Here is a 26,473-nt window from a genome sequence, read left to right as displayed (position 1 = left end):
TCAAAGTTTATATCTGCATCTGTATTTCACTTTCCGTCTCCATGCCCCCTCCTCCTCTTTCTCTTAATAACTCCCACCCTCTTCTTCCTGAGGTATCTGCGCATGGAGGAGACGGCCAACTCTGGCATGAGTTGCAAAACCCAACGGCTTTCCCCATCCCCACTGGCTGGATCAGACTTCTCTGTTGACATCCGTCGCTACAGGATACTATTTCACTGAGCTAACACATTTCAGATGGGGAGCTGTTATTAAGTGGTCTGGGATGGAGACCTGCTGCTGTTTACTGATGCCGCAGGTATTTACATCCCATAAATACAAAACCAAAAACACTGGAACTGCTGGGGGAGAATATCTCCGTGTGGTTGCGATCAAATGGAGAATCACATCTTTGAGACACATAACTGCCCGTGTCTTTGAGAAAGACACCCCACAAGCTCCAGGGCTGTCGTCCAGACTCCGATCCTAACCCCTGACCTCCCTGTAGGGAGTCAAAGAAGAAAAAATGTGTCTTTCTGCAAATACATTCTGCTTGTTTGGTGTTTAGTATGTTCCCTGGACTGCATGAGTTTTCCATGTGCTCATATGTTTAGTGCCAGCAGGAAATATCCAAGTTTCAAGGCAAATTTATGGATTTTGTGACTGTGCAGTGTTTGTGGAGTTAGCAGCAATATCACAGATATCAGCCCCACAGAGGAACAGTGTTTTATGGTAAATGTAGTAGTGGTGAAATGTTTGCGGAGATTATAGAATGTTCTTTCAATCACAAACAAACAAAGTAGTAAACATAGTAAACCGTCATCGAATCACAACCTCCGAAATGAGGACTTGAGTTCTGCCCATGCCACAGAGACATTTTGCCCTTATGAGCACCTGACGCAGAAAACAGTGTCAATGGATTGAATTCAGCCAGAAAGAAAGCAGCTAATGGCTTGGATCATGCTTAAATTCAACCACGACCAAGGCACAGGTAACAACCTCACAGCCTTGAGGAAGGAGACTCTCTCAGTCATCACCCTGTCAACCACACTGACATTTGTCATGTTATGATTCAGTAATGAGAGTGTCTGGCGTGAGGTGGTAACTCCATGATCACAGATTCAATTCAAGTCAATTTTATTTAGAATATCAAATCATAACAAGAGTTATCTCAAGAAACTTTACAGATAGAGTAGGTCTAGACCACACTCTATAATTTACAAAGACCAAACTATTCCAGTAATTCCCCCAAGAGCAAGCATATAGTGCGACAGTGGCGAGGAAAAACTCCCTTTTAGAAAGAAACCTCGTGTGGTGAGGAAAACTTCCTTTTAGGGAAAAACCTCGGACAGACCCAGGCTCTTGGTAGGAGGTGTCTGACAGTGTTGGTTGGGGGTGTGATGAACAGTGGCAATAATAGTCACAATAAATACTAGTTGTAGTAGTTCATGGCGTAGCAGGGCACCGCAGGGCATTACAGGGAGTAGCAGGGCACTGCAGGGCGTTACAGGGAGTAGCAGGGCAATGCAGGGCATAGCATGACGTAGCAGAGCACTGCAGGGCATAGCAGGGTGTAGCAGGGCATAGCAGATGTACACAGGAAGATCCCAGCCAAGCCACAGACCCTGTCTTGAGTCCTGCCCCGCTGTGATCCGTGTGGCTTTTCAACGTGTGTTTCCTAAACCTCAGTATGTGAGCCACATAAACCCAGCCTCTAAACTGCTGTGTCGGGAGAATCTATAAGATATACATGACGTATCATGTACTGAAGTAATTTAACTGTAAGGAATAGACTCAAACTTGTTTGGAAAAAGAAGCCCTGTGGCTCTACCATGCTATATTTGAGTGTATACTTCACTGAAGTCCCTTTTGTTATTAATGCCAGGTTATTGACTTCCATACAAAGTCCACGTAGTAAGCCCACTTTTTACACAGCTTGGAATAATGAAAGAAAATATCACACAAATCTCTACAGTAGCAAATGCGTCACACATAGCTGACATTTGGGCAAAATAAATCTGAAACCCCTTCAAAAGTCTCCCATCTAAATGTCTGTGTGTATCAGATCCCAGACACAAAAGAAACCCAATTTGTTTAGATAATTTAGCTGCAGTTTTTCAGCAGACACATTCTTTCTCAGTGACTGTGGATACTATGACGGAGCGACTGAAACCAGACCAGATCCTCTGGCTCGCACACACACATAAAAGCCAGCGAGGCTGCGGTAATGAATGGACTGAATTCGTACGGATTCATCTTTCTGTGCTTATCAAAACTAATAATATACAGTATTCCCAATGGTGTTACAAAAAGCTAAAAATCTAATACTGTGACCCCATTGCCACGGTCATATGTAACCACTTAGTTCCAATTATTTGCTGAACTGCAAGCAATCTTGGACAATTGTGTCTATAATTGGGTGGGTTTCATAGTTTGTGTAGCAAAAAAAGAAAAAAGAAAAAAGTGATCACAACCAGGAATCTAAATGCTCTTATGTTCAGCCAATGGGACAGAGATAAAAGAGATGTAAGAGGAAACAGAGGGTGCTAAGGTAATCCAGAGCCCTCCCACTCAACTGCAAAGGTATTCCTCTTCTATTCAAAGACGCAACAGTATTCTCTGGGTTCCATTACTGTACTTCCATCGTAACTTCCACAATTTATATTACAAACTAACGTAGTGTTTAAGCACACTGTTATCTGCTTTACAAGAGTTCCGTTTCTAACGTTTTTTTCCCCATCTTTTCCAATGTTACATGAATGAACAAGTTTGTAAGATCAAGTTATAAGTTTGAGTCTTTTAGTAAAATGTAATAAGCTAATTGATCAATTAATATCAAACATAACCTCTACTACAACCAGATCAACATCTATTCACATTTTCTACTGAGTGAGCACACCCCTTCGAGTACTTGGGGAGGTCTGTAATATCTGATAATGGGTAATAAGAGACATAGCTGCTCTATTCACACAGTAAAAGTAATGGTTTTTGATTCTAATGAGAAGAAATGGAATAAAATCTATTGCTGATCCCAAAAGTGTAGTTGTTGAATCATAGCTTAGGCGGTCAATGACTCTTAAAGGCCAATCCTTGAGTCCAGCTACCAATTCATTTTTTTCCTACGACTATAAAACTATATACTAAACTATAAAAGCCCAACATTTTACTTACACCTCACGGTGTCAAGAGCTGCCAGGAAAACAGGAACCCTAATATGAGAACGCAAGCAATGACAACAAGAGTAAAGAAAAAAAACACACATCATCTTTGTAGTCATAAATAATAAAAAAGCCATCACCCTTCTTCTTGCAACCCTTCAATATCACTGAGTATAGAAGGAGACTATGTTCTTTGCATTGCACTTAACCACAAGACAGCCTTTCTTTCTGTGCACTATGAGCTTGAGCTTGACCCGCTCCCAGAAGGCCGGAGGGTCAGAGGTGGAGTGTTGTGAAAGCACAGGCTGTCACTGTGTTACAGCGCTTCCACATCTCGCTGATTCTACTAACTAAAAGAGACACACACAGTACATTGGAATACCTTCTGCAGTCTACAGTCAGTCTACAGTTAATGCTGTCGTCAATCTAAACATCCTTGATTTTCTTCAACACATCTTTGAAATCAGTTTAGTCAACTATCAAGTCTGTTTCAATCTTTTACACGCACACACACACACACACACACACACACACACACACACACACACACACACACACACAATACATACCGTCTAAGCATACAGGAGCAGCTCTGCTTTAGTGAGTCCCATTAGACAGGTCGACCTCCACTTTAATAAATCCCCCATCCCCCTCCCCCCTAAATCCTCTCTCTCTTCTGCCCCCCTCCAATCCCAGAGCCAGCCTTGCGGCACACTCCAATGTTAGCGACTCAGCATGTTTTCAGCGCGGTGCGGACGCGCTCTCAATCATCATTAGGGGTTTTGCAGAATCCTGGGGTCTGGGCAACCTGCCAGGATGTGTAAAAGTTTCCATGAGGAAAGCCTTGAGTGGCCTTCAGAAGCTTCGGTGGTGGACGGAGATCCTCAGGAAGGTTAGAATGCCTTTTTTTGTTGTTGGAGGGAGGGAGGGAGGGAGGGAGGGAGGAAAGGAGGGCTGACAACAATTCTGTTTTCATTTTGAGAAAACAAGCCTATTAAAAGTATAGGAGTTTCAAATGCACCAACCTTGAATTGAGGAGGAAACAATCACAAGGAAACACGAGGCAATCAGAGCACATATGTCAAATGTCAGAAATCGGCAGAGGCTGCGTTGCACTCTGTGTTTTTCTTATTTTGGGGAATAAGGGCCCTCTGTTTCCCAGAGAAGCAGCTGGTAGAAATCTGGCCCTCTGATTGGGACTAGTTTTTTAGCTGTGTGCTGCATTCAGCTGCACTTCATGATATCACCCATCACAGCAGCAGCTAATGAGACAGGACACACGGCAGCAGCCTCACAGGACCAGACTCACGGCAGCACACTACTTCTGCTCTACACACACGCACACATCCACAGCAAAATATCTATAAACACAAGGAATAGGATTCCGTGTGAAGGATTTGCAACAAGTGATGTGGGGGATTTTTCAAAATATTTTGTGTTAAAAAAGCCAAGTCTGAGATCAAAAGTGTACATGTGTGTTTGTGTGTGTGTGTGTGTGTGTGTGTGTGTGTGTGTGTGTGTGTGTGTGTGTGTGTGTGTGTGTGTGTGTGCATGGACATGTGTGTCAGTGGTTGTTTGAGACAAGAGGGGGTATGATGTCACCAGAATTGCTCCTTCAGACGTGTGAGAAAGCATTCCGTCATTTTAGTAGTTCTTTTTTGGCCTAATTAGTACGGCCAACAAGGCAAACTTAAATGCTGCAGACTGTGTTTTTCATAAATTCTATTGTTATATACACTGATGTCATTTGACTGGCGTTTTGCTCACAGTCATGTGCCTAGTAAAGTACAGATAGTGGACTGTTTACGACGCTGAGTCAACAAGCTGATCTCATAGAAATGAAATGGATAGAAAGTTCATTCCCATTCAAATGAATGTAGCAGAATGGTCAGAGCGGCAGCCATTGTTGATATGTGCTGTTGCCATGGCAGCGGACTAACTTTTTCTATAAACTTCCCAACAACCAACAATAACTTCTCCAAACCATACGACGATAGGTCGTTTATTCCTACCGTCTAATACGACCCACTGAAGCGTTTTCCGTCTTCATATCTAAACCAGAGAACGTAACGGTCACGGTTTTAAACACGTGGTTAACCTTGTGAAACAGTCGCAGTTTGGTTAGGTTTAGGCACCAAAACTACTTAGTTTACAAAACGATCGTGGTTTGGGTTAAAATCAGACGTTACTTCACTTCCGGTTACGCGCGTGATGCAGCTCTGTTTGTTCCATAAAACTCGCCGTTTTCCTTTATTTTTTAAAACGGGACACAAACCATAGTCTCCTGGGTGAAAGTCCTGTGTTTGTTAGACCCATCCACAACCCTTACCTTACTCTGTTTGCGGAATTTGGTGCTCCTATACTATACTATAATATACTATACTATATTATACTATACTCACATTACTTCCTGCTTTGCTCTCGTCATAATTACTAGGGTGACTAGAGGGCGCGTCCACTACAAACGTAAATATGAGTCGTAATTTCTGCTCAGACAAACGACTTATGTGGGCAATTTTAGGGGGAGGACAATCTCAAACTTCCGTATAAACCGACTTGGTCAAGTCGATGGCCTTTCTAGCCATTTTATTTCTATGGCTGATCTGCTGCTTCATTCCAGCTAAAACAAGTGAGGTTGAAGGATGTGAGAGGCAACACACCACCGAGTAAAAAGAGGCTGCTTCAACATAGATAAAACCTCATTGCAGACACCAGTCTCATCATCGCCTCATGTCTTGCACTATAGTTAGTAAGCTTCTATCACAGCAGAGGGAAGAGTTTAGCCCATTACAATGGAGACTGTGTAATGCAGCCAGGGGGGGTTTACATCTCAGACTCCCTCCATACTAACCAAGCTCCTTGCGGTACAGTAGCTCACCGTTGATAAGTTGAGTGATTTCTCAGGGGCTGCGTAAAACCTGGGCCTGGCCAGAGAGACACATTTCCTCTGGCTGATGAGAGCCGGAGGCCTCAGCGTTCGAGCGTGGGAGGCGCTCCACTCTTGGGGGAGATCAAGTGTGCTCCCGCAGACTCCAAATCACCGGCCCCCAATTGCTGGGGAGGAACGCTACTCTACATGGCTGGCGTTAAATCACCGCCGCTGTGGTGAGGTCATCCGCTTGTCTTCCCTCTCTAATGGAGCGCTCAGCTCGCTAACATACGGCGGTAATGCGTGTGGACAGGGAGCGGGACGCCCTGTGAGCTGCCTTCCGATCTTATTTATTTTAGCTTAGGGCTCATTTGAGGGGTTTGGGAAGGGCTTGGGCCTGGGAGCAGTAGAGGCCTTTGGAGTATGCTGTTACCACCACACACTTACAGGGACTCCAGTAGCTCACCACAGATGCTCGTACAGACGTTAGGTGATGCAAAACGGCAGCGCATTGAGGTTTTTCAAAGGGGCTGCCTCACTGTCCTTGGTCAATCAATACACATTCCTGCACATCCCTAATGCAACTGTAATCACTGGCTGAATACATTTGGCCACCGGGTTGGAGACAGATAGAGCCTGCTAAAGTGACAGTGGATGGAGTAGTGGGTAGGAGAAACAAGATTACGTGATTTCACCTTATCACTGCTATGTACGTTGGGCATATCTTCATACTGTTGGTGTAAAAGGAGCCCTTGCCAACCTTATTACAAAATGCTTACTAAAGCTACAGTTTCACTCTATTCAATTAATGCTGAAATGAAAGCTTCTGCATGCCATAACTGTTGCAAACAGTCAGAGAGAGTTTCAAAAAAGCAGTTTTGCTATATGAACTGAGGAAAATGAGGCAAAAGTAAACAAAAGAGAAAAAAAAGGAAAGGGAAAAGAAACAGTTGGAAATCAGTTTATAGAGCTGATAACAGACAGACAACCCCCCCCATCTTTGCATTGTCTGTTTATGAGGTGAGGACTAATGGGACTCATCAGAACTGACAGATATGCTGACAAGTGCATTTCAACTCAATTACAGTTCCACAGCAAAACACCCCTGATCTCCTCGTGCCTATCACCCCTCTGCTCCTAGAGCTGTTGATTGAACACACACACACAGACACACGCACACACAGACACGCACACAAACACACACACACACACACACACACTCACACGCTCACACAAACACACACTACATCATCTACTATATATATATATATATATATATATATATATGATAACAAGTGGAGCCTCTGCTAACACAGATAACAGGTTGCTGATGACCTGAAACACGTAATGTAGGATGGACCAGGAGGCAATAAACTCGACCATATGGTCCCTTGGGTGTGACTGGTTTCATTGCCAGAGGGAGACCAGTGACCCCGCAGCCTCCCTTGATGACGACAGCCGCATGGTGTCGACTCCATGGGGAAAAGACGGGAAAACAAAGCCTCTGCCTTCCGCCTCCCAGCATCCCTCCCAGAAAGATGGGGGGGGGGAAATGGCTCGGTTCAGGAAACCCCTAGCCATTGTTTTGCTTCCTTCATTAGTCGTTGTGTCAACAGTTTGGTTGGCTACGCGTGTGCCACTGTTTTTGTTCTGCTGCACCCCGGCTGACCTCACTGCTCTGATGTTTTGACAGATTGTTTCAAAGTCCCATCAAGGCAATTTACCGTTTTAAAGTAAAGCAGACACTTGGACACCATAAGCTGGACCGCACGTTACACCAAAAGCAAATAAATCTGCCGGGGTCTAAAATTAAACAAATGTGACGTAAATCTGCTGCCATGAATTTCATCAGGAAATACGGAGAGGTGCAGCAGGGTGCGGCTATGTGTGGCTTGCAGATAAGCAAAAGGTGTTAAATAAATGTGATGTTCTACGTAAACAGCCATTTTTGGCATAGATATGGAGCTCATAAAGAGAAGCTTTCATCTTGAAAAAACAAAATGCCTCCCGTTATTCCAATTGTTAGCAAATGGAAACTTGCAGACAACGTATGAACTATACACCTTGTTTCTCGTAACTCACCATCATCTAGGTACATCTGGTCCAGTTCCTGGGGCTCCTGTTTGACGGTAATGGCCATCGAAGGGGGGGTGGCATCCTCAGGTAACATGCTGGGTGAGCTCCCTCCGGCCTGGGCTGAGCTGGCTGCCTGCTGAGCCTGACTCGGGCTGTAGGCCTGAATGAACGGGCTCTCCCCAGGAGTGGAAGGGTGGGATACCGGGGAGGATGAGGGACTGCTGTTGTCATACATAGTGTGGTAACCATGGTGCCCTGTGCTGTTGAGGTGGTTGGGGCTGCCCTGGGAATGAAGCATCCCTAGGGGAGAGTTGTGGTCTGGCGATGCTGGGTGGGCGAGGTTGGGGAGGCCAGGGGTCTCCTGGATGGGGGGCACCACGGGGCCTGGTGGTGCTGCATGGGTGGGGCTGTTGGGAAGGCACTTGCTGTAAGCCACGGGGGACAGGTCGTGCAGAGTGGGACTGGAGCTGGGGGACGAAGAAGGCATTGCAGCGTGGCGAGGCGGGCAGGGAGGGTAACCACCAACCAGGCAGGCATCAGGATCGGATACAGGCATGATGGGAGTGAGCCTGGGCCGGCTGTAATAGGGCTTTGAATGCATGGGCAGTCTCGCAGTCCCCAGAGAATCATATTCATCATTGGGTTCTGTCTTTATTATCGGCACTGGTGGGAAAAAAAGTAGAAAGAAAAGTGGAGATATTAAAAAAACGTGCAGGGAATCCACGTGGCGCAATGAGTGCACGAGTGCGGCTGAGTAAAGCAGTGAGCAGGCACAATTGTGGCTGCGATACCCTCCATAATCCAAACAAACAACCACCAGTGGATATGGGCTCGTTGTCAACTTGGCTGAGCTCTCTAACTGAGAAACCCTCACGCCTCCCAACCGCCACCGCTCTTTACCACACCATGAAAAAAAAGCCAAAGAATAGGGGGGAAAGAAAAAAATGAATGAGTCATCAGTGTGGAAAGCCACAGCTGGCTCTAATAATGAATACGACCTATTTTCTTTGGACTCTCCTCCAGCTCTGATATCCAATAAAAAGACTACTTTAAAGCACAGGGCTGCTGCTGCTGCTCAAGGAGCCCAGGACCCCAAGGTTTCCTCCACACTCTAGAAGTAATTGTTTCTCTCAGGACCAAAAGATAGAGACAGAGAGTGAAAAAAAGGAGATGATTTGATTTTGATTAGGCCGCCTGAGCTCCTTAAGAGACTGTAGAGCTGTGCCTGTGGTTTCAGGAGCTTCAGACCTCAGCTAATGCAGCAGAGTGCAGTGACCCCACTTGATCATCCTGCCTTCTCTCTTCTAATTTCTAATCGGGTGCAGACCGTCTGCACGGTTTCCTGATTCGTTCTGACGGACAGGTATCACATGCTTCCTGTTCACTGTCAAGAGTAGTTATTGAAAAAAACACTTTCTATTAATTGAACATTCCAAAACAGAACTATACGTCCTGGGTTGAGCGATGGAGAGGGATCCACATTAGCGAGCTCACTGCTGAGTTATGTTAGTACATGTGCTCAGACTGTGCCAGCACTAAACTAACAGGGCAGTGTTAAGATACCCAGATGCATAGCAAAGGCTTCTGAGTCACAATAGACACACTGTTTCTATTTCTACACATTGTTAAAATGTGTTAATGGGTGTGGTGAACGTTTGATGCCAACCATTAACAGTTTTTGGCTAAACTTGCTCTAAGTGACATTTATTCAAAGGCGTACAGATGTTAATATGAATTAAATGTGTGTCTGAACTGTGTGTTTGCTCGAAGATTCAATAGATCCTTTGGATAAAACCTTTGAGCGATAGTAAAAGCAAAGCGTGCAAATGAAATGTATGCATTGAAAAACAGGCTGTTTTTCAATATGTTATTTTTATGTGGGAGTTGGATTTGAAAATACATTAATCACGCCTGTAGCCTCTGGGCTACTGAGATGCGGTGCAGTTACAGTATAACGCAGCAGGGAGCACATTTACGTCAGCCCTGTCTGCTATCAAATCCCAGGACCAGGCCTGGTGTCTGGGGGAGCATCGTAAGGCGAGTCCCATGATGCACAGGCCTCGTCTCCACAGCCTGGGGAATAGAGCAAGCCAGTCACATGGTTCACACTGCATCCACAGCCATTTCCCTCAGTGATTCTCTGTCTCTTGTCAGCCTCCGTTTATTGTGAACGGATGGCACAGTGCCATGGTGCCAAGATGTGTGATGCCAGAGTTGTGACGTGGAAGGGTTATAACCAAATTTGATCATTTTCGCATTCAATCCAAGAACTGCATTGTCCTCTGTGAATTAAAACACATGTTGACCTTTTGCCTCATTAGATCTTTTAAAAGTCCTGCTAAATAACGTCAGAACATTAAAAGCCCCATATTGTAAAAAGTGAGATTTTCATGTCTTTGTTGATTATAAAGCAGGTTGAGATGGTATTTAAATACTGTGAAAGTATCAACATGCTCAATCCACAGAGAAATGCACACAGCCCATATTCAAAAATGGTGCTTTTTAAACGAACTGTCAGGACGTCCGTACGGTTGTCACAACTAAACTATATATTGGTAGAAAGTGTCATTAGAGTCATTCCCCCAGCTGCAAGAACGCGGCAAGCGCAGCTAGCGAAGACCCAGAAATGCTGACCAATCAGAGATGTTTTTTTAGGGTGGGGGGCATAAACAGACAGACGATAAAACAAAGTGTTTCAGACAGAGGGTGAATACAGGTATATTCAGACAGACAGTATGATAAAAATGTGTGGGGGGGGGTTTACATTAAAGCATATAATCATGTTCGAGTAGAATCCCAAAAAACAAGTATGAACCTGAAAATGAGCATGACATGGGACCTTTAAATTATCATCAAGCTTGATGGTTCCTGAAAACTGATATACTGTACGTAAGATATTCTTATATGCTACATGAGTGAAAATATTACAAGAAATGTCATATTTTTCAAGAATGTCATGGTTTTGAGGTTGTACTTGAAATATCCAAATGGAAGTAAGATGTTTGAACTGAGCAAAGCCCACTCATATTTATCAGTCCTTCTGATTAGTGATACAATTACACAAAAAAAGGTGGAAGAAAAGTCAAATATTGGTGATTGTAGCTTTCTCTGGATGCCCTTTTAAACAATAAACAAATCTGATGTACCAAGTCACAAGTTCCCTGACTGTGACCAAAACCAACATGAGAATTTAATTTAGGAAAATAGGGTTAAATCAGCATTAGCTCAGAAGGGACGGGATGCTGTTGTCCTTTGCAGTCCCACTTTGTAATCCAGTTAGAGCTTATTTTTAAAGAGCAGTTTGGTCTATTGCATTAACGTTTTAATTCCCAGTGATATAATTCGTCATCAGCCTTCTGACTATAAGCCAAACAGGAAATCAAATAACGTGGGACAAATGGTCTTCCTTTTAACTTTCAAACTATTTTTTTTCCGCCGAGATTCTCCCCCCTCTGCTTTGGATATAAACAGAGGTCTCCCTCCAGCTTGATCCATCTGTGTGTCTCCTTTCCACTTTCTATGAGAGCTAAGAAAACAGATTCACCAGGCGAGTCCCAACTTCAGCTGGCTTCTATTTCCTCCCAACCTGAGGGTTATGGCCCACAGACAGTTGATGTTCTGCACATGGTTTTCTCTCCATCTCTGGCAGTTCCCCCCCCCCCTCTGTCTGCTCATATTAAACTGATCAGGTCTGATCTGGGTATTTTATTGTTTCCTCTGATGGGAATGGGAATCAGGACATAGATGTGTGTGTGTGTGTGTGTGTGTGTGTGTGTGTGTGTGTGTGTGTGTGCCTGTATCAGTGTATTTGATTAGAAAGGACAAGCAAGTAGGGCTTACATAGATGTAAATTAATTTCTAAAGGATACCCTCTCTACTTGAAGCCATCGGGCAAGGTGGATTATGGGATGCAAAAGGTTCTGATTCTCATTTCCGATGCGTGTTGGCTGGGATATGTCATTTTCATGCCCCCGCGAAAAAAAATCAGGAACTGTTTTGTTGCAAAAATGCTGAACTCATCTTCTTCTAACAGCGTGAATCTGCAGTGACATTTAACATGGAGCAGGTGGTGGTTCATTAAGTCAAAGGTACCTGGTGCACCATGTCCCACTGTGTAGGCAATCTGGTCAGCCAGTATACTGTTGGCCTTAGTGTGCTGTAGGTGAGTCTGACAAAGCCCCAGGCTGTAGACATGACAGAAACAGTTCAGTCTTTGTCCAATTTTGGGTGGAAAAAAAACATGACTGTGCAAATAGTTACAAAAAAAGAGAATGTGTGGTTCATTAACTTTTCCTGTATGTGTCACAGAACATGTTTCTGACTTTCCCCCTTCCAACTCCAACCACAAACCAGCGCAGCGGAGGGAGTCGGCACCCGTTTGCGTTAAGAATAGAACTCGATATTACAGAGGAATCTCCAAACGGCCTGTGAAAATAAAGGGGTTCCGAGAAGCTCTTCGCTATTGCTTTGGTCATTGCCAGGACTTTTCTTTGCAGTTTGTTGTTTAATGTGGTTGGTGAAAACTGTTTCTTATTTGAAGAGTGACACGTCACGTCTCTACTCACGCAAGAATGATTGGAAGGGAGCTTGGAAAAAACGGGGCTCATTCCGGGAGACAGACAAGGACTCTTGTACTGTGTGTGCATCTCAACATCACAGACAAGCAATTGAGCTTGAGAAGCACACCACAAATACTGCTGATAGTACTGCATTTATCAACAGCATATGTTTCCTCAATCCATTGGCTAACGGCAGCTTCATCTCATATTCAATAACTCATGAGCAGCAAAGATCTGACAATTATTGGCTTAACTGATGTCTTAGAAAGTAATAATCACATAGATCTTCATTCAAATAAATGTCTGTTAAGTCACTATCGCTGAATGAGGTAACACAATGATGATTGAGCCTATGGCCCACTGATGAATGCCCTTCCATTTGCAGCATAACAAAGTGGATGTCATTGGCGACATTCCCGGGAAGAATCCTAAGCGGCGCACAGTTAATGATACGTTTTCCATCACTTAGCAGTAGTTGGTCCGCCAGAGAGGGTAGGCGGAGCTAATGCAACATACTTGATCTTCAATTCACTTGTTAGTGACCAGAGACAGTTTAGAACCGAGACACTCCAACTCAGAGTAATTTCCTGTAGCTGTGTCCTGTGGGTTTCTCCACTGCCATGCCTCTTTAGGAGACTAGCGACAGGTCCTGGGTGTGTTGATTCCAATGGGAGAAGTGAACGTCAACAGATTATTCTTTCGCCCCATAGTCAACAAAGTAAATATTGGACCTATTTTTCACAAATGACATGTCGCCCGAACATTCAGACACTAAAATGGCATTTTTTGGATGGACCCATCAAGACAAAATTTACTTTTTTTGAGAAATGTTTTTGTCTCAGGAACAAACTCTCGCAAGATCTGGCAACACAGATAAGCTAACATCAACTAACGTTCGTGAACACCATAACAAATCTAATTTTCATAATGCAAAAATGCAGATATCTAATCTAAATGCAGATATCTAATGTGTTGATATCTAATATTGGCAAAATAGAATATTAATAAATTATACAAATATAACTTTTCATCCATCCACATGACTACACTTTCAAATGAGGACATGCCCATTTAGGAGACAGGAAGTGTGTACTGTTTCATACCATTAGTGCAGCCAGGAATGGGTTACAATTTACTTGAAGGTATATGCATAAGAGTGACATGACACTGTCATGAACGTGTCATAAACATTATAAACAGTGCATAAACATTCATGACATAACACTTCTTTTAGTAAGTGTCATTCGTTTTTTGTCATTACAAGTTATGGTTATGGTTAGGGTTAGGGTTCATGTGTCATGACTGTGTCATGACAATGTGATGTGTTCATGACAGTGTCATGTCACTCTTATGTAGATACCTTCAAGTAAAGTGTTACCCAGTAACGCGCTATCTTTAATTATAGAGAATCTTTGGGGCGACGTGGCAACACTGTATGGATCTTTGGGAGTTTAGATCCAAAAACACATCTGCAAAACCGGGTATCGCCATAGGGGCCGCCAAAGAGAACGAAACGGAGATCTTCGAGATTGTAGCTTAAATAAATGCTTTAGAATTAAACCATTTGACGCCAATATAATTGGCTGATGCAGACAAACACAACTCCTGTTAAATTGAATAAATACAAAAGTAATATAGCTGACCTTTGTTTATGGAGGGAGGTGATCATGATGTTCATCTTGACTGTGAACATTCCACTTGACCCTAAGAGGAATTTGCTGCACCTGCATTCAACAAATCTGAATTTGAAACCCCAAGAATATAAATGTATTGATTTTGCTATACTACAGACAAAAAGACTATAGCTCTCATTTTGTAAGAAGAAGAATTAAACCATCTGATTAAACTTTCTGGAACGCTAAAGGTCAGGTTGTTTGGTTCACTGAAGACTAAGTGAAGGATTGCTTTGCTCATGAAGATCCAATGTTCTCTCTGACATACTGCACAGTGCTAATGACACATTTCAAAGGTGTTTCTGAGTTTTAACATCACAATGGCAATTTTTCAACAGGTCTACGGCATCCCTCTGCTCATATCACTGAGGCTTATCTTTGGCTGTCAGCTAGTAAGAGTGAGAGCAGCTATGACTCCGCTACAGACTGCATCTGATAATATGTTGTTATTTCACATTGGAGGCAGGGCGAGACCGAGAGAAGATAATAATCTGCTTATATGTCTGAAACAATACAGTCTCTATTAAAATAATATTGTCTTTTGAGCTAAGGGGAACATACAGAATAGTGAAAATAGGCATCAGTAGTCCACCACAGTAAGTGTCAACCAATTTGCATTTAACAAAAACAAGAGAGTCACATGACTTGAATGGAAAAATAAAGGTGGTTTTCACTAGCATATGTGTACCAGAGTGTTTGCTTCATCCTTCCGCTGTTTCAAACAAGTCAGGCTATTTAAAGGGTTGGGTTTGCCTTTTTATAGAAGAGCAGACACCAATGTGTGAAAGAAATGTTCTCTCTAAACAACGTCAGTGACCACAACTGTGCTTGAAGTGGGACAGCGGGCCGGAAGAGTCTTTTCATACAAGCAAGCAAAAAAGTGTTGACAACAGTGTGTATGTGTGTGTGTGTGTGTGTGTCCTCCGCCCCAGCCCACCCCGAGTGCTCAGCCACAGTGTTGGTTGTTTCTCTCAGTGTTGACACACACACACACACACACACACACACACACACACACACACACACACACACTGAAATCCTCAAAAGCAAACAGCTTCACTAGGATTTCCGCATTCTTTGTTATTGAAACCATGAATGTATTACAGTCATCATTGTCACAGAGGGTCTGTTTACACTGATTATACAGTTTTCTTTGTGAATGCTTTTCAATCAGTAAGCCCTATACAAGCATCGTGAATAAGAAAGTAAATTGTTTCTATTGCATTGATATTTTTTTAATCTACATTTATAATTACAGTTATAGTAGTCAAACTCTATAATGATACATTACAGCCTGCAAATCTCTTTGACAATGTGTAGCAAATGTCAATCTGCATATCAATCTAAACTGCATATAATCTGCGTTTATATGCAGTTTAAAAAAACTATTATATTCAGGTTAAGGCAATACCCCAGTTTCTCAAACACCATGTAAACACCTTACTCCAGCTAAACTACTCCAGACTTCTGACACCCCGGTTAACAGACCTAGATAACTCCTTTAGTAACTGGGTTATTCGTGTATGTATACACCTTAATCGGGGTCAGCTTGGGTTACTTTACACCTTTAAACCCACTGAGGACTTTGTCATAAGGCATAGAGAATGTACGAAATGTACAGCGCTGAAAAGTTGTCCATGTTCCCCCCAAAAGAGCCTTATTCCGATCAGTTGTACGTTTGCAGAGTGCCACCTAATGTACTGCAGGTAGAGTTACTCCCATCATTCTTCCCATTCTTCCCATTTCTTCTGGGGTAACCCCAGTTACTGCTGTGCATGTAAACGCACTGAATGGCACTGCAAGTTGCAACTCAATGCCAATTGCCTGCAATCTACTAGCTTTGATGTTACTTCACCAGAGAAATCCTGTGTGTTTTGGTGTCGTCTGCAGAGCTTTACTTCTGCACTCAGAGCAGTTCTGCCTCAGCTGTCATACAGCTGTATTATTATTATAAGATTATTTTTGGGGCATTTTAGGCATTTTATTATGCAGGATAGCTGAAGATGTGAAAGGGGAGAGAGAGAGGGGGAACGACATGCAGCAAAGGGCTGCAGGTCGGAGCCAAACCCGTGGCCTCCGCGACATGGACCGAGACCCTGTACATGGGGCACACGCTCCACCAGGTGAGCTATCCAGGCGCACCCAAAGCTGTATTATTACACTCAATATAGCCTCTTTGATTGAAATACTGAAAAGTTTTTGAACATGTTGTATATGTTAATGTGTGTCTTTAAAAGCATGGTAAATCTCAAAATAGAACTCAATAGCTTGTGATTCATGGTCTCCTTGGCTGTTAACACTTGTGAGTTAATTATGCTCCTTTGTGAAGACATTGGGCTACTTGTGTGGTCCACACTGTACTTGTTGTTTACTTGGCAACAAAAGAGAGAGAAAGCAACAAGTCATCTTTTAATTAGAGCTGTGTGCATGCTCAGGGAAATGAGATGCATAGTGGAGGCTGATAAGCCTCTACATCTCTCTTTCTGTCTCCCTCTCTTTCTCCTTGGAAGAACAGTATATGAAATGGATCTGCTTTATACAGCATGGACACGGTTTGTCAGCCCTACACTGGTCCAGTTACGCACAATAAACTCACCCATCATATAATCTCCAAATAGGGCCTTGCTTTACTTTCTCTCAGAGCCTCATCCAAAATCCCAATCACTTATCTGCTGTGGCCATAAATACATCTGGTGATAATCTAAATGTCACATCTTATTAACAGCTACAGACTTATAACACAATGCACGCCTCCCAGCAACATTACACCCATTAGACACTGATCAATAAATACAATATACCATTGTTTTTCATCTCTGGATTATCACAGGGCTTCACGAGGGGGGATAGTAGAGCGGGTCTGGTTGCTGGTTGGAATCTCAAAACCAGCTGGCACTATGTGGGTGGTGAATCTGTGGGAAACAAGCCTTCAACCACTATTGATCAGGTGCTAGAAAAGTTGTTATGTGCCTTAAGAAAGGCACTGAACTCTTGACTGCTGCTCAACAGCCAACAGCAAAGCAACTATAAATAGAAAGCATTGTATCGCTGAAAGAAGAGCAAGCATGCTTAGTCAACTTTCTCTAAATACGTAACAATAAAATAACAGTATTCCAGTTGAAAGTGATACCAATGCTGATATTTCACCTGCACCCGTTGTGAAAAGTCAATAGCTCACAATGTAATTTGGAGGCTGAACTCTTCTCTAAACTCTCGGGAATACATTCTTCAAATTCCAAAGTGAAAGCCATCTATAAACACTGAGGCCAGGGACACATGATGAACACAGCGAGAGGTATTCCTGGACTTTTCAGGTTGCTACATGAATGGCTGCCTGGTAGATGCATTTGTGTGTGTGTGAGTGTGTGTGTGTGTGTGTGTGTGTGTGTGTGTGTGTGTGTGTATTTGTGTGTCGATGAAGCGGGGGGGCACTGTGTGAGGTGGGGTGTGAAAGTCAGGTCGCCGGGGATTGACCTCTTTTCATCAACAGCGCTCAGAGGCTCTGTCACTCAGCAGGTACACCTCATCGCTGGGGAACGCCGTCTCACTACAGAATAAACACACCTCACATCTTGTGCTCTCATTCACAGGCTACTTCCAAGCGGTGCCATGTCATAACGTCAAAAACAACGACCAAAAAGCTGGCCTGCAAATTTCAGACGGCCCGTTGACGGCTGTCGTAAACTACAGTGGATGGATGTCAAAACATTGAGAAATACTCTACGTGATGAAGGTGAAGTGTGCAGCTTGCGAAAAGCATACATGTCTTTCAGTGTGGTGATAAAAAAAGGTGGGACATAATTATGACGATTACCGTTTGGAGGCAGGAAGGTGAAGCGCTGGCACTGGCTCCTCTTCCTCTTGCCGTTGCAGACGTAGAAGTTAACCTGCACCGGGCTGGATATTCTCTGGTTCCTGTATGGCGGGATCTCCACAACAAGAGTACTCTTAAAAACAAATAAGATACAATAAGATAATACACCTTTATGGGATGAGAAAGCTGCTGATGCCTTTAGATGTATTTACTTGTGTGATTTTATGGCACACTTACAGTTTATACGATGATTTCCTGCAGCATATTAATCAACAGCTATGTTTATTTTTCAGCTGGTCTGCATTTAGGGTACTGTTTCCAAGAGGCTGGACTGGGAACTGTATTAAATGAGCTCGTCTGGACTGTGTAGACGCAGTAGTTGAGCCCATGAGGTTGGTCCAGTGCCCGTGTTTGTCTCTGAGGAAAACCCCAGGGCTTTAGCTGTGTCCCCGTACAGCACCAGAGGAGAGGAGAGAGGTAGCCGGCCTATTTATTTGTTTGCACAGCCAAGTCTCCCTGTGGAGCGGCTCGCCTGCCTCCCCGTAGGCCAGAGCCCAGCATGTCTGGACGGCTATGAACTTTCAACTGCTTTTTTTCTGACGAGGGACCGTGGAACAAATTTGTCGAGTGTATGTGTCTAATTCCTGGGATGGCTGTCACTCTTATGGAGGTCTAAACAGGCCAGAATGACAGGAAGCAGGTTTTTGTTGGTTATCACTTTGGATGGAGGGAGCCATGGGGTGTGGGGTTGGAGGTTGAAGGGCTTGCGTACTCCACCCTGGTCTGCCCTCCAGATGACGACAAAGAAAACATACAGGTGGCTGATTAAGTGTGTAAAGTGTGTGTGTGTGTGTGTGTGTGTGTGTGTGCACATGGCTTTTCCCTCTCCATCCACACCAATGAAAGTTAGCACGCTCTGGATGGCAATAAAAACACAGTCGGGCAGACAGTCTGGAGCACTTTAAGGTAGTCTGTTGGCAACTGACGTGAGAGGAAGGCCAGGGCTCTCTTGCTGTCTCTCTCTTCTTGTTTGTTAGATGTACAAATAAACACTGTAATATTTTATTTAATATACTTTCAACGACTTTGCCTCCCCGCTCCGCCACCCCCGGCCGAGCCTTGCACGCCTGCTAATTTTCAAGCATCTGGGACTCCAGCCATCGCACATGAGTCAGCCCTACAAGCCAATCAGACATCAGAGTTCATATTTACTCTTCTGATGCAACCAAGTCCTTTACCTGAGTGAAATAGCAGCAACAACAAGGAGAACATCCTGAAGTTGCAGCATTTAGATGTGTGTGGTTTATTTTAGACCCCGCGCAAGTGTAAACTGCCTCGGTTAGTTCTCACAAATAAAGGGGGAATTGGGGGGGTGTGGGGGAGGACGATGAAAGGCATCAGCAATGCAAAACAGACTGCCATCATGCACAAGCAAACGCTTTTTCACAGATCCTGTACTCCTCTCTTTGCACTGAAAGCAGACCTAACGAACCTCAATGAAGTCCTAATTAACTCCAGAGCACAACCAGCTTACTGTGACACGAAGAACAACATTTGCTTTGTTCCATCTTGACGATTCCGTTTTTATATTAACACAATCTGAATGTGTGGCTGCGCGACAGTGAAATGAGTGCACTGTTTTTTTTCTCATTACGGCTCTGATGAAAAGCAGCAGGTAAAAGCAGGGGTGTAATCCACTTCTTGGCTACATATGAGGTGTTTAGGTCCAATTTCACACTTTGCTGTGAACTAAACGTCTGGCTATGGTGGGAGGACTGTGACGGGAGTGTGTGTTTATGTGTTTGTGCTTCTATTTCGTAATATCTGTGTGTTTGTGTGTTTCTGTGCATGTAAGACGCAAAAACAAATCTGAGAGCCCGTGTTTACTCCATTACGGTACAGAGATTTTGTGAAAATTCCATTCAAGATTGCATGGGCTAATCATTATTGTCTACGTTGCAACTTGTAATGGCTGAGCAAAGGTTACATCATTACAGGGGACAGATGATGAGGAGACAGAGAGGAAAAGGAGAAAGTGTCAAGGGAGACTGGGACTGAAGGCAGAGGGAGCATTTCCAATGAGTCACGTCCGTGAGGTGCACTTACATTTTTGACGGAGTCCTTGTCAACTTTGGCTTCTGTCTCCCACAGATGATGCCCATCTATTGGCAAAAGAATAAAATACAATATTTAAGTTGTCTTATTACACAAACACAATGAACCTTAAATGGAAGGTGGCTATAATCTGGGAGATGATACTCATACTGTATCTGTGAAGAATAACAGATGTGTGCTCTGGCTGAGGGTTAGGGTATTAGTAGTCTATATCAGACAGCTAGCTAGACTATCTGTCCAATCTGAGTTTTCTGTTGCACGACTAAAACAACTTTTGAACGCACACAACCAAAACAAGTTCCTTCCCGAGGCTATTTTGCAGAGGCACCATTGCTCTGTCCGGCCAGAGAATGTTTTTCTCCCATCCTGGTGTGTTGTGTGGACTAGCCGGACCCTCCTCCGCAGCGCTGTGGAGAAAGGTCTGGCAATGCGAGACTAGGGTATTAGGGGTTTGAGCATTTTGTTCAGTGTAGTTCTGAAACAATTTGTCGATTAAACAATTAGTCAATAATTTAATAACTGATCAAAAGCTATTCATCAAGTAAAAATGCAGATTATTTGTCAACTTCTCAAATGCATGTGTCCTCTAAGTCTTCGAAAAGTGAAAAAATTTAAGGAAGATGTAATTTTAGGTTTTTGAAACTCGTTATGGGTATTATTCACTATTTTATGACTTTTTTTAAACAGAAATATCATTAAGATAAGCATGAATTGTAGCCCTAGGTCAGTGCCAATAACAAGTTTGTCTCTGTTTAATCTCTGATCTTCGACCACTCTCTTATTCTGTGTCTACCTCTGTTAAATTCTTCACTATTTTTGTCCCTCATTAAATCCTGGATTAGATGTTTTTTCCCCTCCTTTACTTCTATTCTTAACTCTGCCCTGTGAAAAGAGCAGCTTTTGTCTGTTCTCTCTTTCTTCTCCACCGTGTTGTGGTAGGGAGGCTTTCCTTGCTGCCATGCAATAAAAGTCCTGTGAGCTACTGCAGCTGTTGGGAGTCTGCAGAAGCTCAGCTCACATTCTTTGGGTTTTCTCTGTGATTTCATGCCACACCTTAGCGAACAGACTCTCTGGGCTCTGCTAGGGCAATCAGCACTGACCACAGTGCCATTTGTTTTGTTTTTTTTTCTCCTTTTTTTCAGAACTGATGACTCATTAGGGCTGTGAGAAATAGAAGTGACACAGAGCAGTCTTTGTGTCAGTGGCACACCAAGTGAGGCAACAGCATGGGCACTGTGGCACTGCTTCTGTGCGTTAGCTGGGCTCAGCAGCAGCTGCTGTGCCTTTTTATGCTGCTGAAACGCTTGCACTTTTGCTTCTGGGACAGGACACCATCAGATAAGATAATCAGAGTCAGTTTCGGAATAACTGATAGCAGAAGTCCAGCAGCTCTGGAAGATGTAAAATGCATTATGTTTTTTACATCATGCAGCAAGTGAAAGAATAAAGGATCCCAGTCACGTTTGGCTTATTATTGGTGAGCTGTGGTAGTGGGGGCGGGTGGTCAGCTTTATTATTCAGAGAGTGAACATCAGTAGATATCTCTTTCCAAAATGGCCTTATTAAAACTCAGAGAAAGAGAAAAACAGACGGTGAACAGATCAGATAAGGGTTTTCTATTTGAACTGGGGGAAATAAGAGTTGCATATGGAGAAATGTGCCTCGCTGTAATGGTGATGATGTGGATGACCCGAAGGGGTGACAGAAGCAGGGTCCTATAGGACTACCATGGGGCAACGCAATGATACTGTGCATGTGGCAGGTCATTGAGATGTGAGAAAGAATAAAGCACACGTAATGCTGTGAAGTGGCTCAGAGAATTGAAGGGCAATGAGAGTGAGCACAGACAGGGAGAAGGTCAGAGACAAACAGAGATGAGCGTTCCTCATGTTACGTCTAGGGGAACCAAGAGGGAATCTCACCCGCCTCCACTCTGGGAGACACTCCAAGAGGGAAACCTTAGACTACGACGTCAAGCCCAACCTCCACTAGTAAACATGTTTTTCTTCTTCTTGATCTTATTTTCTCTCACCTTTTACACCTCTCTGCCACTTTGCTCCTGCAAACTTTTCAAAGATTACGCCATCAGACTTAGCAAATTCTAAATCTGAGACTGAATTGACATGGGACCCACATGTGGCATACCTTTGCAAGTCAGAGAGCGCCGTATGACTGATAACCGCAGAACTTTCCATTCACTCCTTCCCTGCAACATCTGCAAAATGCTTCTGTTCCCGACAACACCTCCTCCTTCACGCAGCCTCCACCCACGCATAATGCGCGCGCGCACACACACGCGCACACACACACACACACACACACACACACACACACACACACACACACACACAAAGATGCAGGCAAATGCACAAACGCAGCCACAGTATCCTCTACCTTTGTTCAGACCTTTGACTTGAATGATAAGAGGGGGAAGCACAAAACAATAGGTTGTAAATGGAGCTGTGTCTAGAGAAGTCTTACTATAATCCAGTCCCGTTTCAACAGAGAAATCAGTGGAAGCACACACACACACACACACACACACACACACACACACACACACACACACACATACAAATAGAAACACATTGTACCTTTGTATACTAACCATCTGCCTATTGCTCTACTTACATGACTCACTTGTGCAAATGGTATCCACAAAGACTAACACCAACACAGACAACCAGGACAACACACTCATTCATCAGGCAATTAGACAGCATGGGTGAGGCTTCTTGGAGGCTTCTTCAATTCTCGACCACACATCATGTTGCGTACTGTACATGGTGATAACACAGCAACAGTGTTGCTGTTATAATCTCACACAAACAAACCCTCATCTGTCATGTTTTTATGGACCGAATTTTGATGAAGATGTAGAGACCGTGTGTCCTCTATCTGGCAAAATCAAAAGGCAAACAACCACTGCTGATGCCAACAATATTTTTTGGCAAATCATATTTCATGGGTTTTTACAAAGCCACAGATAGCTGAGTGATGGCATATCGGCCCTCATAATGCACTTGCAGGTTTTGGCTTTCCAGAGGTGTTTTTTCCTGCTAAAAAAACACAACAACTTCCACTGACCAAAGAGAATATTTTTCAGAATGGAAAATATGATTCACATGAAAATAGGTTGTCTCATGAAACAACCCAGGCATATTTTGCGACTATGTCTCTTTTCCAGAGATGATTTTCAGGAGTATTTTTCCTCTCTCTTTCCTGTTTACATACATCAAGTTTATTTTCCATTTTAGTACCATTCTGCTGCTGCTACTCGCGCTGCAAGCGCTTCTGTGATTTTACACATATTTTCACAGCAATTACAAAGCCAAAGCCAAAAGGCCAAAAAGGGGTTCCCCCATGACTAATCGCAGAGGTGCAGATGCTTTCCAATCTGAAGCACCTGACCTCTGCCAATCTGAGGAGTGGTGAAATTGGAGAAATGGGGATCTGCTTCAGATTGAGAGGCTTCTGTATAAATTATGACCTGACAGTCGATTTATGATGGGTTTATAGTCAGGCACTGAGTTATTCTGGGTGTAAAACAGGGAACGCGTGAGCTGACTTGACCTGTGGGTGCAGGCTGAGGAGGACGGCGGCCAGTAGAGACGGATTTTATCCTTTTATCAAGACTCCAGCTGTAGCAGGCATTGAGACTGAAATTGATCTAAAGACTGAGAGGGATGGCTGGAAGATTATCCAAACTTTAACATTTGTATAGTATTTGTGTTCACATGGAAGACATTAAGGTTGGTTGCACAGTATATCAGAGCGTTGAGAAGGTCACTGCGGTACCCTGACTTCCAAAGGCTTAAACTGAGTGTAGGATGTAGAGAACTGCAGCTAGATGGTGTTTTGGTATTTGTCTAGGGTCTCTTAAACTGTTTGCGGACAAATTGGACCCAAAGTTTGAGCAACGTTTCATCAAGATATATCACTATTCATATTCGATGGAAAGGGCATTTCTTAAGATCTACAACAGAAAGGGAAATGGAAACAATTGTCTCTCTCTCTGATTCGAACCACTTATCTGGCTATGACATGTTCTGACAGGTCTGAAAAAAAGGGTGGAGAACCACAGGACAATCTAGACATCTTTCTGTTATGATTCCGGTATTATCCAACCGATCCAACCCTTTGATGTATAGACGTGCTAAAAGCAGAGGCATTCCAAAATGGTGCACTGGCCTTTTGCTGATGAAACTTTACATCATAATAGAAAACCACTTTAATGAGCTAGAGGCTTTGAGGGTAGGAAGGGCACTTATAGTTCTATTTCACATAAGCTTCACCTTATAACAGGACACTAAAGGTTTAACTTTGCATCCTCATACTAAAGATTTGTATAATATAGGCTCAGCTAGCCAAATGAATCTCAGTAAAGGGGCCAGTGGCGTCTCCACCCTCCAATACATGTCATGGTTCGTTCTTTTGGGGTATTGACCCATTCATTTCCCTTAGGTACAGCTTTGGACCTGCAGTAGCTAATTCATGCTTTATGGGGAAGGTAAAGGAGCATGAGAGGTTAAGCCCCGACAGCTCTGTTAGAGGGCTCCTCCTAGAACTACGATTATTATACATAATCATTGATTTTGGTGCAGTATACCACTGTAATTAGACAGGATACTGCAACTCACACGTCTCTAATCTCTAGCCTGAGGCGGGGGTGGAATCTGACTTTTAGACTGACATAGTGGCAAAATATGAGCCAAGATTATGCAGGTGATCCTAGCCTAAAGCCAAAGGGCAGTCTAGACATAGCGCTAGAAGTACAACACATCGACCGATCTGTCTGGTGTTTAGACTTGCCCTAGGTAGAAGTGTTTAACAAAGTATAAACAGTCTACGGATGAACTCTAACAGCGCAGATCACAGTCTGTAAGGCCTGCCTTCCTCGAATTATGAAGGTATGAGAATCTGAATATTTCAGCCTGTTGCTGAGGACTTTCCACGTGAAAAGAGAAATAGCCTTGGGGTATTGCTGTGGACGTTGCTGTCCTAATGTTACGGATTACACTGTAGCTCAGAATTCTCTTAGTCCTGGCTGTGAGCGGGACCAGCCTGAAGCAGAGGTGGAGAAGACCAGACTTCTCCCTGCTGCAGCCCAGGCGTGTGTGGTGCTGCCGAGCTCCAGGCAACGCTCCAATCCGACCAGATGTAAAAACTATCCAGCTCACCAGGGAATTCCCTTACCTCCCCTCTGAGTCAGAGTGTAGGCTTTCCCCAGCTCTCTCTCTCTCTCTCTCTCAGTCTCTCAGTCTCTCTCTCAGTCTCTCTCTCTCTCTCTCTCTCTCTCAGTCTCTCTCTCTCTCTCTCTCTCTCTCTCTCTGTCTGTCTGTCTCCCTATTTTTCCTGCCTCTAGCACTCATTCCATCCATGGAAAGGAGGGCAAGCCAGAATGCACACTGCAATAGGTGCGCCAGGTATGTCCTCCGACACCTGCGCCAAAAAAGAGCGGTTTGGGCAAACTGAAACACTGACACAACCTCAGCACATAAAAACCAAGCACAACTATGCAAAAAAAGATGGAAAGTTTTTATAAGCACCCACATTGCGGCTATGTGAAGGGCATAACGCTCTGCATCAGAGAGAAAAAATGATAAGCTCTATTAAAAATACATGTCAACAATAATTACCATTGAAAATCATGTTTACATTACAGCAGAAACAAAAATGTGGACTTAAGGTTCTTGAGTCTATTATTATCTAGCTACAATTTGCTCTCCCTGCTATGTGTGGTCTGCGATGAAGTAAAAAACAGGAAAAGCTGTTATATTAATGAATACATTGGAGGAATAAAAAATGTTTATTTATACAAGTCACATTAATACATTTAAGCTTCTGTTGGGACCCTAGAAATTGACTCTTCACATGGTATTTATTCACTTAACAAGAGTCAACATGAGGACAGGATATGATCACTCCTCCGACGTCTCAGTACAAGAGGTCACAAGCAGGATTTCTAAGGAAGCCCTGTCGTCCCTTCTCCCTCTCCTCTTCCTCCCCTCTTTCTCTTTCCTCTACCTACTCTCTCAGGGTCTCGTCTTTTCTGTTTCACCCATCCACAGGGAATCCCTCGCGGATGACTCACTGAAAACACTTCCTACTGAACAACGCAAACAGGCCCGCAGGCTAACAGCGATAGCGCGCACACGCGTACACAACAACAACAAACCACATGCACATTGTGAATGCACACAGTTTGCATCAGTTATCCTGTGGGTGACGAA

General features: G+C 43.6%; 1 protein-coding gene across 2 annotated transcripts in view; it reads right to left on the bottom strand.

Moving 5' to 3' along the window:
- LOC144519992 (nuclear factor of activated T-cells, cytoplasmic 1-like) overlaps positions 1-26,473 on the bottom strand; it is a 68,775-nt gene that overhangs the window by 15,213 nt on the left and 27,089 nt on the right. For both annotated transcript variants that reach the window (XM_078253554.1, XM_078253555.1), the window contains exons 7-9: positions 20,232-20,287; positions 18,126-18,258; positions 8,086-8,742 (exon numbers count right to left, since the gene is read on the bottom strand). In XM_078253554.1, the coding sequence (XP_078109680.1) occupies positions 8,086-8,742; positions 18,126-18,258; positions 20,232-20,287 (846 nt within the window). The remainder of the gene's footprint in view (positions 1-8,085; positions 8,743-18,125; positions 18,259-20,231; positions 20,288-26,473) is intronic.

The sequence above is a fragment of the Sander vitreus genome, chromosome 6 (genome assembly GCF_031162955.1).
Source record: "Sander vitreus isolate 19-12246 chromosome 6, sanVit1, whole genome shotgun sequence".
Taxonomy (NCBI): domain Eukaryota; kingdom Metazoa; phylum Chordata; class Actinopteri; order Perciformes; family Percidae; genus Sander; species Sander vitreus.
The sequence above is the reverse complement of the archived record's forward strand: the minus strand, read 5'-3'. Positions and strand labels throughout refer to the sequence as shown.